The following is a 17348-nucleotide window of genomic DNA, read 5'->3' as shown; positions in this document are numbered from 1 at the left end:
GGGCTAAACACAAGAACAGAGCATGTTTAGTGGTCGGGTAAACTATGCAGTCACACAGGGCCCCACGCTTAGAAGGGTTTAATTGGTTTAATGCTCTGCTGTCACTGTTTTGAAAATCTTAATTTTTGAAGAAGGAGCCCCACATTTTAATTTTGCACTTCTTGTTGTATAGTTGCTGTTGAGTAGATTCCGACTCATGGTGACCCTATGTATATGGAAAACTGCTCCATAGGGTTTTCAAAGTTGTGACTTTTTGGAACCAGATCACCATGCCTGTCTTGTGAGGTGCCTCTAGGTGGGCTAGAGCCACCAAGCTTTCAGCTAGTAGTCAAGTGCTTATCCCTTTGCACACCTGGAAACTCCTAATTTTGCACTAGGCCCTGCAAATTTTGAAATTTTGCACTGGTCCTGCACCAGAAGTTGGTGAAAGCATTTTTACAAAATATTTTGTGACTCTGACCACATACAAACCAGCTACACCAAGATCAAAATAGAAGAGAGGGCTGATCTTTCCACCTTTCCTGGAACTCAGAATCAGTTTTTTCCCTAAAAAAATAAATAAATAAAAATGTTTTTTACCCTTTCATAACATTTTACAACTACTTGTGGTAACTATTCAGGAAACTTCAGTGTTGTAACTGATAAAATTGGGCCTTGGTATGAAATCAAATGTGGGTTCTCCCTTCCTATGTCTTTACGTACAACACAAAGAGCTCTTCTCCATCCAGTAAAATAGGAGAATTTGGCTACATAAGGGAGAAGTTCAAAGTAAGGAGGCCAATTGTTTTGGAAAAAGGAGTGACCATACAAGTGGAGTTGAGAGAGGGGATCTTGGCCTCTGTGGGTATGAAATCAGGTTTTCTAAATGATCCTGGGTTTGGGGCTGAGAATGATGCTTGAAGCTCTGTGGAATGGGGCAAGAGCTGCCTTCCTTAATTAATTTCCATTTCTTAGAGGGCCTGAAAACTAAATGCTCAAAAGTTGTGTCAAGTTCTCTTACCTTCAGACACAGCTGCTTAGGATCCTCATAGTCTTTGGACCCTGATGCAACACTTTGCTGTGGCATGGCTTCATGAAGTGATCATAAAGCTGCGAACTTGAGAGTTTAGAATTTGCTGGTTCCCCGTCAGGTAACATAAACTTGTCTGCAGTAGGAAAGAAGGAAGATGACACGCTGAGAGAAGCAGAGATGAGAGACAGAGAGGAAAAGACCCAGCTAGACTTGATTGTTTGTCTTCTCCGTTGGTTCACTGGGTTACCACAGTTTCCTTCCAGGAAATTCCTTTTTTTGATTAAGATGGTTCAAATTGGGTTTCTGTTACTTGTCCCCAAGGAATCCTTGACTTGATCACAAGAGGTAGGGTTTAATCCCATTTTATAAATGTAGGGGCTGAGAATCAGACATGTTAAGTGATTAGTCAAGGCCTATGACCTTGAGCTTTTTCTATTACACCCTTTTCATTCCCCTCCAGTTTTGATTTATTTTGAGATAATATGGAACCACCCACTTCCCTTATATCATTCAGGATTCCTTAATTGCAAGCAAAAAAGAAACCAAAAAACAAAAACCTTTGCCTAACAAAAAGTAAGCTGTCATGGATTCAATTGTATCCCCCAGAAATATGTGTCAACTTAGGCCGTGATTCCTGGCATTGTGTTGTTGTCCTCCATTTTGTGATTGTAATTTTACGTTGAGAGAATTAGGGTGGGATTGTAAAACTACCTTTACTCAGGTCACCTCCCTGATCTAAGGAAAAGGGAGTTTTCCTGGGGTGTGGCCTGCCCCACCTTTTATATCTCAAGAGATAAAAGGAAAGGGAAGCAAGCAGAGAGTTGGGAACTTCATACTACCAAGAAAGCAGCACTAGGAGCAGAGCATGTCCTTTGGACCCAGGGTCCCTGTGCCTGAGAAGCTCATCGACCACGGGAAGACTGAGGACAAGGACCTTCTTCCAGAGCCAACAGAGAGAGAAAGCCTTCCCTTAGAGCTGACTCCTTGAATTTGGACTTTTAGCCTACTTTACTGTGAGGAAATAAATTTCTGTTTGTTAAAGCCATCCACTTGTGGTATTTCTGTTATGGCAGCACTGATGACTAAGACATAAGCAAAGAAAAAAATAAACAAAGGATTTATTGGAAGTTTATGATCTAGAAGGAAGAATTGTATGCCCAAGTCTTGAGAAGATCTTGAACCAAAAAGTACAGATCTCAGTACTAGGAACTTGTATGCTACCTCTTTGGGCTGCTGTCAGCAGGTGACTCAAGTTCAACCCCTTGTGGTCCCTGTGTGCCTCATCTCAATATTAAAATTCCCTTGTAAGAGTCTGCTTGGCCTATCACAGATGATGCCTACCCCTCTACTCAGGGGTGCAGTCCCACAATTAGCAGCTTACCAGAATGAGGACAGTTAGAGGAATACCTTAATGGAATGAATGTTGAGCAGAAAAAACCAAAAAGATGTATACTATATCTTGTAACAGGATCGTTCTACAAGGTCTTGCCGTGTAAAATGTTCCTATCTAGATACGGTGGGAGAGCTAACGTGGTGCTTTGCAAAGGCCTCTATGTGGTCAAACATTTAGAAATGTCATACAGCAAATGTAAAGGAAACTCGTGGAGATGAAAATCCTCACTTCAACTAACTCACTCTCCCTTTATGGTAAGAATAATAAACTTCTGTGCTCTAAATCCAGACGTTTTAATTGCCAAGTCAGATATATGATGATTGTTTTATAAAAGTTCATGTGAAATTCCTAATGATACTCTTAATATTTCTTCAGGACACATCCTTATGCATCTCACTTTTGTGGCTAGCCATCCCCCCTACTACACCTTTCCTGCCACGTGGGACCTGAGGATAAGATGACTTTATTCCAGGTCAAGCTAGTTTAAAAGTGTTAAATCCCCAATCCTGTTTTTTAGGCACAATAATACTTATTAATTATGGACAACCTTGAAAATATGATTGTGTTGTAGCGTCGGGACTTGTTTATATTCCTTAGGATAAGAACCAGGATCAGCACAAAGCTAGTTTGTATGAGGTGGGGGTCAGAGATACCTCCACTCTCCAATTTATTCACCATTTCTGACACCAGTCGTTCTCCTGCCCCACCACAATACTTTCTACTTCTCTGCTGGGCTCAATAATTCTTTGCAATGGCCACACAGAACTCACAGACCATACTTAAAGTTAAGTGGCTTATTAGGGAAGTAACAGGCTACAGGTTGGGACCACAATCAAATTGGAAGTAAGAGAAACAACTCAAGATCAGGATCAGAAGCACATAAATGAGGTCTGGAAGTCTCCCTTGAAGCAGAGAGCACTTCCCTCCCTTCTTCAGCGCAGGACAGCTCTCTCAACTCTTCTGGGGCATGCAAGGAGGCAGGCCCTCCTCTTGGCTGTGCACAGCCCCTCTTGGCCATGCAGGCTTCCTCTTGGCCGTACTAGCAATCCCTTCTCTTGGCCATGCTAGCCTCCTCTTGCCCTGCTAGCAGGACCTTTTCTCAGCTGTGCATGCTCCCTCTTGGCCATGCAGAGCATCTCTGCCTTTGGCCTCTCAGCCCTCACCCTCTGCACAGCTAACAGGCCTAGGTCATAGCCCAGTATAGCAGCTTGCTCAGCTCTCTTACCTGCTTTTGTAGAAGCAGCTTTCAGCTGTTGCTGTCCTCTCTGCCACAGGGCCCCTTCCAGGCTCCTTGCTGTCTTCAGTGTTACAGCCATTGACCTGTGCTACAAGTCTTTTAGGAGGTTCCTTTCTTCCTCTCTCTCTGCTGCTTCTTTCTTCATGACTCTCCCAAAAGACATTCGTGGGAGTTGGCTCCTTGTCAACTTCATGGCATAGTCTTCCCAGCAGAACCATGAATTGAGCAATCTCCTCTGTGAACTACAAGTCGCTTAATTTGCATAGTAAACAGACCAGTCCCTGCAAGGTGCATAATATAGTCCAGTCACCGTGCACGGGGCTAAATAAGAAGTATCAAACCATTGAGTTATTTACAGTTCATCCAGGAAATGCCAATCAACCAGGAAAAAAGTAACAAACACTCTGGGGTAGAAAACAAGGGCTAAAGTAACTACTCAAGGCTTAGGGAAGAAATTTCCTGACTTAGTTATCTAGTGCTGGTAAAACAGAAATACCGCAAGTGGATGGCTTTAACAAACAGAAGTTTATTTTCTCACAAGTTAGGAGGCTAGAAGTCTGAATTCAGGGTGCCAGATCTAGGGGAAGTCTTTCTCTCTCTGTAGGCTCTGAAGGAAGGTCCTTGTTTCTTTTGAGCTTCTGCTCCTGGATGATCTTCATATGCCTTGGCATATCTCTTCCCCCATCTCTGCTTTTCTCACTTGCTTATTTAATCTCTTTTATATCTCAAAACAGATTGACTCAAGATACATTCTACACTAATCCTTCCTCATTAACATAATAAAGACAACTCATTCCCAAATGGGATTATAACCACAGGCATAGAGGTTAGAATTTACAACACATATTTTGGAGGGACACAGTTCAATCTATAACATTCCACCCTTTGGCCACCCAAAATTCATGTCCTTGTCACTTGCAAAACACATTCAGCCCATCACATCATCCAAAAAGTCTTAAATCAACTCAAAGTCCAAAATCTCATCTTCTCAAGCATTTAAATCAATTATGGGTGAGACCTTAGGCATAGTCCATCCTGGGCCAAGATTCCTCTTCATCTGTGAACCTGTCAAATCTAGACTACATGTTATCTGTTTTCAAAGTACAGTGATAGTACAGGCACAAGGTAGACATTTCCAATGCAAATGGGAGAAATTGGAGGGAAAGAGGGAATAACGGGTACCAAGCTAGTCCAAAACCCAGAGCAAACTATATTAGCTCTCGAGGCTTGAAAATAATCCTCTGTTCACTGAGACCATCTAAGCAATGGCTCTGCTCTCCTGACTCTGGATGTTAACCACACCCTCTGAATTTATGGGTGGGGGCCCTTGAACCCTGGGCTTTAGCTTGGCCTTCCAGGCCCACTGGGATGGCAATTCTATTCCCTTGGCTTTGAGTGGACCCATTCTCCTAGTCCCTCTGAGTGGCAACACCACCCCTTCAGCCCCAACAAGCCCCGTTCTTCTGCCCCTGGGCATGGCAGCCCTACCTCCTCAGCTTTGGGCAATGGCCCCATCTCTCTGGCATACTTTAAAAGCAGCCCCACACTCCCAAACTGAGTTGATAAAGATCTGACTCTTTGAAACCAAGGAGGCTGTGGCCCCACCCTTTGAAACCAAGAAGGCCTTGCTTCCCATGCTCCTTCCAGCAGTTCTTCTGATCTCTGAACTGCTCCAGGGATGGTTCTTTTCATTTCTTGGAGGACAATAGATGTAGCTACTTTGGCCTCTTTCCTGCCTTTTTAGAATTCCAAGAGGCAGTCAGCTATTTTTCCTTTTGTTCTTTCTCTGTCCCCTTCAGTCTAAGCTGATGGGTTTTCAGCTGTGGTAGTTGGTTAGATCCATCAGTCACAGGCTTAATCTCTTTCACAAAAGATTGTGTAGCCATGTCCTTGGTGAACATTCTAGCACATGTGTCCTTAGTTTGTACAACAGAGTTTTCCAAATCTTTAAGTTTTGTTTTCATTTTGCACAGCTCATTGTAAAGTCCGTCTCTTTCCTCTCGTGTTTTACTATAAGCAGGAAGGAGAAACCACGCAGCCTCTTTAAGATCTGGCTTAGAAATCTCAGCCCGATATCCAAACTGATCACTTACAAATTCTACCTTCCACCAAATACTTGAACATAATTCAGATTAATTCTTTGCTTCTGCATGAAAACATTGCCCTTCCTCTATTGTCCAATCACATGTCCATCATTTTCTATTGAAGCCTCACCAGAAGCACATTTAACATCCACATTTCTAGCAGCATCCTGTTGCTGGTGCCATATGTATTCTCTAAGATGATAGAGACTTTTCCTATAGCTCTCCTCACTTACTTCTGAGCCCTCACCAGAACTGCCTTTGATGTCCATGATTCTACTAACTGTAGAATCTAAGTCATCTGGGCTTTTAATGTTAGGTGCCTTAAAACTCTCTAGCCTCTACCCACTACCCAATTCCAAAACTGCTTCCACATTTTAGGTATCTGTTTGAGCAGCATACTATTTTTATTTTTTAATTTTTATTGTGCTTTAAGTGAAAGTTTACAAATCAAGTCAGTCTCTCATACAAAAGTTTATATACACCTTGCTATATACTCCTAGTTACTCTCCCCCTAATGAGACAGCATACTCCTTCTCTCCACTCTCTTTTTTTGTGTCCATTCGGCCAGCTCCTGACCCCCTCTGCTCTCTCATCTCCCCTCCAGACAGAAGCTGCCCACATAGTCTCATGTGTCTACATGAGCCAAGAAGCTCACTCCTCACCAGTGACATCTCCCATCCCATAGTCCAGTCCAATCCCTGTCTGAAGAGTTGGCTTTGGGAATGGTTCCTGTCCTGGGCTAACAGAAGGTCTAGGGATCATGACCTCTGGTGTCCCTCCAGTCTCAGTCAGACCATGAAGTATGGTCTTTTAATGAGAATTTGAGGTCTACGTGCCGCTGTTCTCCTGCTCTCTCAGGGGTTCTTTGTTGTGTTCCTTCTCAGGGCAGTCATCAGTAATAGACGGGCGCCGTCTAGTTCTTCTGGTCTCAGGCTGATGTAGTCTCTGGTTTATGTGGGCCTTTCGGTCTCTTGGGCTCATAATTACCTTGTGTCTTTGGTGTTCTTCATTCTCCTTTGATCCAGGTGGGTTGAGACCAATTAATGCAGCTTAGATGGCCACTTGCTAGTGTTTAAGACCCCAGACGCCACTCTCCAAAGTGGAATGCAGAATGTTTTCTTAATAGATTTTATTATGCCAAATGACTTAGATGTCCCCTGAAACCATGGTCTCCAAACCCCTGCCCCTGCTACACTGGCCTTCAAAGCATTCAGTTTATTCACGAAACTTGTTTGCTCTTGGTTTAGTCCAGTTGTGCTGATCTCTCATGTATTGTGTGTTGTCTTTCCCTTCACCTAAAATAGTCCTTGTCTACTATCTAATTAGTGAATACCTCTCTCCCTCCCTCCCTCTCCACTCTCATAACCATCAAAGAATACTTTCTTCTATGTTTAAACTGTTTCTCCAGTTCTTATAATAGTGGTCTCATACAATATTTGTCCTTTTGCAACTAACTAATTTCACTCAGCATAATGCCTTCCAGATTCTTCTATGTTATGAAATGTTTCATGGATTCATCATTGTTCTTTATTGATGTGTAGTATTCCATTGTGTGAATATACCATAATTTATTTATCCATTCATCTGTTGAAGGGCACTTGGTTGCTTTCACCTTTTTGCTGTTGTGAATAGGCAGCATCCCATTTTTCTGCTACCAAATTCTGTCTTAGTTATTTAGTGCTACTGTAATAGAAATACCACAAGAAATTAAATTTCTCACAGAAAAAGAAATTAATTTTCTCACAGTTTGGGAGGATACAAGTCCAAATTCAAGGCACCAGCTCTAGGGGAAGGCTTTCTGTCTGTGTCAGCTCTGGAGAAAGGTCTTTGACTCTTCTGAGCGCTTGCTCCTAGCTGATCCTCATGTGGCTTAGCATCTTTCTTCCCTGGTCTCTGCTTCTCTCTCTCATGCTTGTTTAGTCTCTTTAATATCTCAAAAGAGATTGACCCAAAACCCACCCTACACTAATCCTGTCTCATCAATATAACAAAGACAACCCATTCCCAACTGGAATTATAACCACAACTAAAGAAGTTTGTATTTACAACGCATATTTTGGGGGGACATAATTCAATCCATAACAAGGCAAAAAGATTACTCCTCACCTTCTCAATATTGTACTAAGACATTGTCTAACAAGCTCACCTAAAGTTCATATGATTCTCTAGGAAAATGTAACTTAGCTTGGCTTATCTTTTCTACTGAGTAGAGCCCAGACAGATGTTAACTTGTAAAAGACTGAAAAATTACAAATGATTTTTGTTTGGTAGAGATGCAAACGAATTCTGGTAGAAATGATGTCTATTAGAAAATATATTCCCAAAGATTATGCTTTCATTGCTGTGTTGAACAGCCACTCCATGGCAGTCTGCTTCTGTCAAGATTTATAGCCTTGGAAACTCTATGGGACAGTTCTACTCTGTCATATAGGGTCGCTATGAGTCAGTGGATTTGGGGGCTTTGGAATTTAATTTAACAGTCTTATTCCAGCATTCTTTGTTTCACTTCTGTCTCTTCAGTTCTCCCTTGCAGCAGCTTTACCTCTTACTGGTTCCTTCATTAATTAAAAGCATGTCCTTACTATATGTTTGTATGCTTTTAACTTTTAAAAAGTTATACATTGACAACAACTTGGGAAAACATATTCTTAACATATTTGACATAAATGAGATAATATTCTTGATATATACATTGTCACAAATCAAGTCAGAAAAAATAGACAAAGATTAGAAGACAAATTTACTAAAGAGTAAATACAAATGATAAATAAATATATAATGTTCAACTTTTCGTGGAATTCTTTAAAATGCTAATTAAAACAATAATAAAATTCTCTTTTTTAATGTATCATATTAAAAGAAATTACAACACTCAGTACTAACAAAGGTGTAAGGGAAATCATGACGTGATTCAGTGTTTCTAGAAAGCATTTTGGAAAAAAAAATCCCGTTTGACAATATTCTACTTCAAGGAGTATATCTTTGAAAAACTATTAGACTGGCAAACTTCCCATATTTATCTGGGGAGGGAACATAGTAGACTGCATAAGACTGCAGATCTGCAGCCAAGACTTGAATTTCAACTCCATCATATATTGCCTGTGTTAACTTAGGCAAATGGCTCAATAGTCTATAAGCTTCAGTTTCCTCATTTGAAAAATGGCGGGGGGCAGGGGGAGGAATAGGGCCCACCTCATAGGATTGATGTGACGATTAAATAAGATAATTAATGTAAAATATTTACTACAGCGGCTAACACATAGCTCAAAAAATGTTAGTGATTATTGTTATTGTTGTAGTAGCAGGATATTGAGTGAGATTTTTCCCCGGTGTTCTAGAATTGGTGATTAAGACCCACAGTTGAGGACAAAAAAGTGCTAACTAACCCAAATCCTTAAGAAAATTTCCAGTAATCGTAGCCAGCCAACTTCCCCAGGAGAGTAGGCAGAAAGAAAACAGCCTAGGCATTTCCACCTCTTCCCCTACTCCAACCCTCTCATGCCTCCAGTCTCAGGAGGAGAACTGGGGATGAGTGAGAGGGAGATGATGATGTGCCTTATGGTAAGTGCAGTTACTTTGTGGTTAGTGGAGAGGAAGTGTAGAATTAACTTTGTGTAAGGGGTGGAAGGTACTGTCTCTCCAGGGACGACAAATTAAGAGAGAGGGTTCTTGTGAAGACTGGAGATGCTTGCAAGCAGGGAGACCTGCCTTCTGTGCCTTAGCTGGCTATCTGCTGAGGCAGTGGGTTTGCCAATTTCCCACTTTGAACAAAGGTGGGATAAATATGAACAAAGGAGAAGAGAATTGGAGAGAGATGGATATAAGGAAAGACCAAGAGAGGAAAGTAGTATGGTGTGACAAGGGAGTATATGTTTCACTTGGATCCATTGCACACTGGGGTAGGTGGCTGAGCCAGAGCTGCCTCCACAGACCCTACTAAAGAAGGCTGTAGGCTAGGAGAGAGGGCACCTACAACAAGAGGCAGGAGTTGGGAAGGAGTAGTCAAGCTGGAATTGGGTTCTCCCTCATCAGGGAACTGTGGGATGGGAGGCCCAGAGGGACCCTCCAAGTTCTCATACTTGATACCTGTCACACATGAGACATTAACACAGAGGACGTCAACATTGACTAGAGAAGCAGAGACAACAAAGAGATTATTACAAACATCCAGGCAATGAGACCTTCTGAACTGAGGTTTGTATTACTTCTAGCCCAAAGTATCTTTTTTTTAAAAAAATGTATTTATCTTGTTGTTGTTGAGAATACACGCAGCAAAATATACACCTATTCAACAGCTTCTACATATATAACTCAAGTTGTACAACCATTCTCACCCTCCTTTCTGAGTTGTTCCTCCCCTATTAACATAAGCTTACTGCCCTGTTCCTATCTAGTCTTCCGAGTTGCTGTTATCAGTTTGGTCCCATATAAAAAACCCAAACCCGCTGTTGTCTAGTTAATTCTGACTCATAGTGACTCTATAGGACAAACTAGAGCTGCCCTACAGGGTTCCAAGGCTCTAAATCTTTACAGAAGCAGATTGCCACATCTTTCTCCCACAGAGCAGCTGATAGGTTAGCAGATGAGTGCTTTAACCACTGCACTACCAGGACTCCTTTATCCCATATAGATAGATTTTAAAAAAGCATAATGCTTAAGGCTGACTTTTTTTACTAGTTAAGCTAAACTATTGTTTGGTTTTCAGAAGACTCAAGGGGATATTTTTGGTTTAAAGTTTAAAGATTATCTCAGGGCCATAGTTTCAGGGGCTAAAGTATCTTAATTAACATACTTTTTCTGTAAAGCAGATTTCTCCCTCTCTCTCTGTACTGGGTGCCTCTCTGCTTTGAATGTGCGTGCCTCAGGCCCATCCCTAAGCGAGGAAGTAAACGGAAGACCTTCAGTTCTAACATAATATTCCTAGATAAGAGATCCTGTTTGGTGCAGCTACCTTGGTCAGTCAAGTGCTGCTGCAGGGGACAGGGTCTCCAACACCCAGTTTTCTGAGGACTGTCAAATGAACAAGAAAGATACTCCAAAAGATGTCTCACAGAATTGAGAAAAATGTTATGGGCCAGAATACCAGGGGGCTGAGAAATCCAGATAGGCTTAGGTGAGCTTCAAAATCAAAGTCATATATATGTGTGTGTGTGTTTGGGGTGGTGACCAGTTTTTATACCTCACTTCCCAAAGAGTTTCACAAGGTGATGTACAGGGATTATGGACTTTTGGAAGGAGCAAAGGGTCTTGATCTGAACCAGAAAGAGTGGTCATATCATCTGTGATGTGACAACTATCTACTGTAGCCCACAAATCTTATAAAATCATGAGAGTCTTGGTGGTTTAGGATTTCTAATGGGCACCAGAAAGGTGGATGTAGCTTCATATCCAGGTATGATGTGGGGCAGGAACAGAGACAGAGAAACCTAAAAAGAATTAAATCACTAGAAGTATAGAACAGTCTTTGAGCTACCCCAGACCCTGAATATAGAAGCCAAGTTTACCCAATTCTCCAAGTGCATCAAAGTCCCTAGGGAACATCTGGGTTGCAATTTCAATGGCAAAGAAAAAAAAAAAAAGAAACCAGCTAGATTTTACCAATAGGAGTTTGATTAAATAAGCTGTGATTAAATTAAACCCAACTAAATACAAGGATTCCAACTAACCTGTGATTACATTAAACCCGACTAAATACAAGTTGGAATCCTTGTATTTGGTTGGGTTTAATTTAATCACAGGTTATTTAATCCAGGAAACGGTTTCCTGTGCTCTGTTTCCAGGTCTACAGTTGGGCTGGTGGTATGCGAAGGTGAGGAGTTTAAATATTCTGTGTTTCATAGACTCTAAAACTTCCTACATTTGCTTCTCTAGGCACCAGCTAGTCCAAGAAGCCAAATTTCTCTGGAACCTTATTACAGTGGGCTGTTGTATAACTTCACTGTTTAAGATATCTTGGTGACTGCTCACTCACATTAAACCAAATTAGGTCTTAAGGCAGAATGGGAAAAGTGAGAAGCACAAAAAAAAAAAAATTGTGAAAAACAGTGAATAACTTGAAATATTACCGAAATCTCTTGACATTTGTTGTTTCAATGTTATGGTATTAAAACTGGAAAGAAGCACAAGTGAGTTTTTTAGAGGAAGGAACATAGGAATATCATGTGAGATTCCGTGGAACGTTTAAAGGTCTAGAAAAAGGATTCATGGTAATTTACCAGTATCTTTGTTACAGTGCCTCTATCTAATTTTGAACAAAAGTTTTGTGTCTTTTTCTGCCTTAAGAATAAGTTCTCAGTGCTCTTGGTGCTGCTTCTGTGCTCATTCAGTGCGGACCTGGTACCTCTTTTGTGAAGCAGCAGCTGAGGAGACTACAGGGCGCATCATGGCTGACAACAAACCCAAGGAAGGAGCCAAGACTGAAAACAACAATCGTATTAATTTGAAGGTGGTGGGGCAGGATGGCTCTGTGGTGCAGTTTAAGAGACATACAACCCACTAAACCCACTGCCGTCGAGTTGTATACTACTTAGTAAACTAATGAAAGCCTATTGTGAACGACAGGGTTTGTCGATTAGGCAGATCAGATTCCAGTTTGATGGGCAGCCAATAAATGAAAGAGACACAATTGCACAACTGGAAATAGAGGTTGGAGATACAATCGATGTGTTCCAGCAGCAGGCAGGAGGTGTCTTCTAAAAAGGGAGCCTGCTACTTTACTTCAGAACTCTGTGCCTGCAGACCAAGAACACATTCTCAATTAGAAAACCACAATTTGGCTCCACCACATCCTGACTACTATAGTATAGTTTTTCTCTGTTCTTTCCCTTTCCCCATTCCTTTATTGTAGGTAAAGTAACTGGTGTAAAGCGCAAGCATATTGCTTTTTTTTCTTTTTTACTGAAGGGCAATGGTATGTTTTAATTGACATCAAGTGGAGATGGGATGGGAACAAAATACTGATTCTGTGAAAATAGCCCCTTTCTCCATTAGTGGCATGCTCATTCAGCTCTTATCTTTATATTCCACTACGTTATTTTGCTTCTCAACTGCCTAACAAAAAATGACATAAAAATCCTTGCATACCTTGTTTGATTAGAGAATTTTGTTTTTTCATTTATCATTATAAAACCAAGGACAATTTTATAACTTCTTTGTACATAGCTGTTGCATATAGGACAATCTACCTTTAAGTAGGGATAAATTAAAAGAAAAGAATCCTGTATAGTTTTCCCTTCAGGTCAAGGGTCTTGTCATTTAAATAAACTTGGTGTTTAAAATGAAAAAAAAAAAAAGTTCTCAAATATAGTTCTAGTGGTGTTAAATTATGGCAGTTTGACCAGTGTGGTGGCTATTTTCTTTGTCCATTACCTCTTGTCTTTACCACGCTAACAATATAAGCGGGCATGACCTAGATGGAATCATCAGTGCGTCCTCTCACTGGGCCACAGTGATAGAGCCAGAAGTGGACAAATAGGCACGTGACCAAACACATGACCAATTGGAGCCCTTCCCAGAGATTAGTTTCTTGAAGCTGGTAGGGAAGATTCTTCTCTGTCTTGGCCACGTTGAGCTTTACTGAGCCCTATGCTCCTGAACAGCTTCAAAGGTTAAGAAATCGCCCCCACCTTTCCATGTTCTGGGAAATGGCTTACTGCAAAGAACCACCCTTTCCCATATGACTTAGGTAAGACTCACAGATGACTCCCTTGTTTATCTATGACAAGGCCAGACACGGGCTTTCCAAATTCCCATTCTTTGTCTCAGAAATGATTAACCAAATTGGTTTTTCCCTGAAATTACCTAGACACAGAGATAAACATTTTCTGTTCATTTGACTGAGGCTTCTTTTTTTTTTCCCCTGATTACAAAAACAATCCCAACTGTAAAATCATCCCACCTATAAGCTGTCTATTCCTCCATATAAAAGTATAAAACAAAACTTCCCTGTCAGACACTAATCTTCAACAGCCTGAATATAATCATTTTCCTTAGTACTTTGATATCTGGCTTTGTCAGGCTACAGAGTTATAAGGATGTGTTCCCAGGCTCCAGTGGCCATATTCTCAACCAGGGAGACAGATCTGTGGGAATGAGGCCACTACCTAGAGGAAAGCAGAAACTACTTATCTTGGCAAAAGGCATCACATCCCTGGTTCTGGTCCTACGTACCTAGCGCTTCCCTACCTCTGGCATCAACCAGTATCCATTCCTTAAATCCCCCTTTTTACAAGGGTTATTTTGATTTGATTACTGTCACTTGCAACCTAAACAGCCCTGACGATAAGTCTACCACATTTAAAACTCACAACGTGAAGGAAAAATTCGGAATGGTTAATGGTGATGGTTGAACAACATGATGAACATAATTAGCGTCACTGAGCTCGAGGGCACTGGGTGCTGGGAGCTGTACATATGAAAATTGTAGAAATGGCAAGTATTTTGTTATCTATGTATTTGTTGTTGTTATGTGCTGTTGAGTCGGTTCTGACTCATAGTGACCCCATGTGACAGAGTAGAACTGCCCCATAGGATTTGCTAGTCTGCAAATCTTTATAGGAGCAGATCACCAGGTCTTTTCTTCCACCGAGTCGCTGGTGGATTTCAATCTCTGACTTTTCGGTTAGCAGCTGAGTGCTTAAGTGTTGTGCCACCAGGGTTCCTTATCTACATACTCACTATGATTAAAAAAAAAATCACCATGCAAGTGCAGTAGGTATCTTCATGTAAAAATACTGGAGACTGAAAGTTCGCTTTGAAGATTTACCAATTATAAAAAACCTTTCATGACATCAATTTTTAAATGGTCTGTAATAAGGCTTCATTGTAGAAAATGAAAAAGACAGGATAGTTAGTATCTTTTAAATGTATAGACAGACCATGAATGTTTTGTCAGTAATAACAACAACAACAAAAAGTCCTGGCGTAATGAATGGAAAGTTGTATAACCTAAAATGGGGAGATTTATGGATGCCTACTTGTTCGGTGGAAACCTGGTGGCTAAGTTAAGAGCTACGGGTGATAACCAAAAGGTCAGCACTTTGAATCCACTAGTCACTCCTTGGAAACCCTATGGGGCGGTTCTGCTCTGTCCCATAGGGTCAATATGAGTTGGAATCGACTTGACGGCAATGGATTTGGTTTTTGGTTGGTTTCCTTGTTCAGTAAGCTTACTTGGAAATTTAAAGCAAGCTTAGATTGTTCAGAGTTAATTGAAATTTTACTAAATGCTTAAAAAACTGATTAAGATAAACAGATGGTGCAAAAAGTGTATCTTTAAGGTGAATTTGCTGATAGCAAGTACAAGGAAAGAGTTTACTGAAACTCTAGAATCTGTTTGAGATGTCTTAAGTCTAAAATGGTGTTACGCAAAATGCTTTTAGAAATAAGGCAAGCTTCTCTCAGTGATTAAGAACTCAGCGGCTAACCGAAAGGCAGGCAGTTCGAATCCACTGGGTGCTCCTTGGAAACGCTATAGGACAATTCTGCTCTGTCCTATAGGGTAGCTATGAGTTGGAACCCACTTGAAGGCAATGGGTTTGATTTTTTATTATTATTTTTTTGGTTTCTCAACCCTGAAGTGCCCTTAGGCTACATTTGCTGTTTGTGGAGGGAGACTATCCTGCCATTCTTATCTATAAAACAAAATACAATTATGATTTCCTCTTTGTTTACACATTATGTACTCTTTTTTAAATATACTTTTTATTATGGTAAAATACATGTTGTTGTTAGGTGTCGTTAGGTGCCTTTGAGTCGATTGCCAGGTCTTTTTCTCTTGAAGCTACTGCTTTTGGTTAGCAGCTGAGCATTTAAATGTTATACTACCAGGGCTTCTTGGTAAAATATAAGATAAAATTTGCTATTTTACCCACTTAAAAGTGGCATTCATTATATTCAGAACGTTGTACAACCAACATCACTATTTGTTTCCAAAATTTTTATCACCTCGAGCAGAAAACTCTTTACGCATTAAGCATTAACACTCCATTCCTTCTTACCCCCAGCCACTAGTAACCACTAATCTACTTTCTGTCTCTATTCGTTTGCCTATTATAGACATTTCTTATGAGATCATACGGCATTTGTCCTTTAGTGTCTGACTTACTTCATTCAGCATGTTTTCAAGGCTCATCCATGTCATAGCATGTATCAGAACTTCATTTCTCTTTATGGCTGAATGATATGCCATGTATTATATTTGTTTATCCATTCATCTGTTGATGGTCACTTGGGTTGTTTCCATTGTTTGGCTATTATGAATAATGCTGCAATGAGCATTGGTATACAAGTGTCTCTAGAGTTCCTGATTTCCATTCTTTGGGATATATACCCTGGAGTGGATCTGCTGGGTTATATGGTAGTTCTGTGTTTAACTTTTTGAGAAATGCCAAACTGTTTTCCACAGCGGCTGCACCATTTTCCATTTGCATCATCAGTGGATGAGGGTTCCATTTTCTCCACATCCTGTTATTTTCCATATACATATTTTTAACAATAGCCATCCTAGTAGGTTTTTTTTTATCCTAGTAGGTATGAAGTAGTATCTGATTGTAGTTTTGATCTGCATTTCCCTAATGACTACTAACATTAAATATTTTTTCATGTGTTTATTGGCTATTTGTGTATCTTTGGAGAAATGTCTGTTCAAGTCCTTCACCTATTTCTTAATTTGGTTCTTTGCCTCTTTTTATTGAGTTGTAGGAGTTCATTATATAGTCTAGATATTAATCCCTGTCTTAGTTTCCTAGTGTTGCTGTAACAGAAATGCCGAAAATGGGTGTCGTTAAAGAACATAAATTTATTTTCTCACAGTTTATGAGGCCAGAAGTTTGACTTCAGGGCACTGGCTGTAGGGATAAATCTCTGTCTGTCAGCTCTGGGGGAAGATCCTTGTCTCTTTCGGCTTCTGTAGCCTGGTGTTCCTCTGTTCCTTGGTGATCTTCAAGTGGCATCTGTCTTCCCCCATTTGTGCTTTCTTCTGTGTCTAATTTGTTCTTTTATAATTCAGGAGTAATTAGGTTTAGGATATACCCTAAATTGGTATGATCTAATTAACAAAAAAAACGTTTTTTGTGTTGTGTTGAATTAACAAAACGAAGAAACCTATTTTCAAATGGAATTATATTCACAGGAATAGGGGTTAGAATTCTCTTAGTTATCTAGTGCTGCTATAACAAACCCTGGTGGCATAGTAGCTAAGAGCTACGGCTGCTAACCATAAAGGTCAGTGGTTTGAATCTACCCGGCACTCCTTGGAAACTCTAACAAACAGTTCTACTCTGTCCTATAGGGTCGCTAGTAGTCGGAATTGACTCGACGGCAGCAGGTTTTGCTATAACAGTAATACCACAAGTGGAAGGCTTTAACAAATAGAAATTTATTCTCTTACAGTCTAGGATGCTAGAAGTCCAAATTCAGGGTGCCAAATCCAGTAGAAGACTTTCTCTCTCTGTCGGCTCTGTGGGAAGGCCTTTGTCATCAATCTTCCCCTGATCTAGAAGCTTCTCCATGCAGGGTCCTCAAATCCAAAGGACACACTCTGCTCCTGGCTCTTCCTGCTTGTTTGTAATGAGGTCCCCCTTCTCTTTGCTCGATTCTCTCTTTTATATCTCAAAAGAGGTT

At 40.6% G+C, this 17348-nt stretch overlaps 1 protein-coding gene across 2 annotated transcripts; it reads left to right on the top strand.

Annotated features, from left to right (window-relative positions):
• The first annotated feature begins 12108 nt into the window (after nucleotides 1-12108).
• Nucleotides 12109-12422, top strand: LOC126061661 (small ubiquitin-related modifier 2-like). Of its 2 annotated transcripts, XM_049858360.1 has the most exons (3): nucleotides 12109-12218; nucleotides 12251-12288; nucleotides 12346-12422. In XM_049858360.1, exons 1-3 carry the CDS (start codon nucleotides 12109-12111, stop codon nucleotides 12420-12422), a joined length of 225 nt encoding a protein of 74 aa, XP_049714317.1. The 2 variants fall into 2 exon arrangements, with proteins under 2 accessions (XP_049714317.1, XP_049714306.1); XM_049858349.1 differs by having other exon boundaries at nucleotides 12251-12422.
• The last annotated feature ends 4926 nt before the right edge of the window (nucleotides 12423-17348 follow it).

This window comes from Elephas maximus, chromosome 2 (assembly GCF_024166365.1).
Source record: "Elephas maximus indicus isolate mEleMax1 chromosome 2, mEleMax1 primary haplotype, whole genome shotgun sequence".
NCBI classification, from domain to species: Eukaryota; Metazoa; Chordata; class Mammalia; order Proboscidea; family Elephantidae; genus Elephas; species Elephas maximus.
This window is presented reverse-complemented; position numbering and strand designations above follow the sequence as displayed.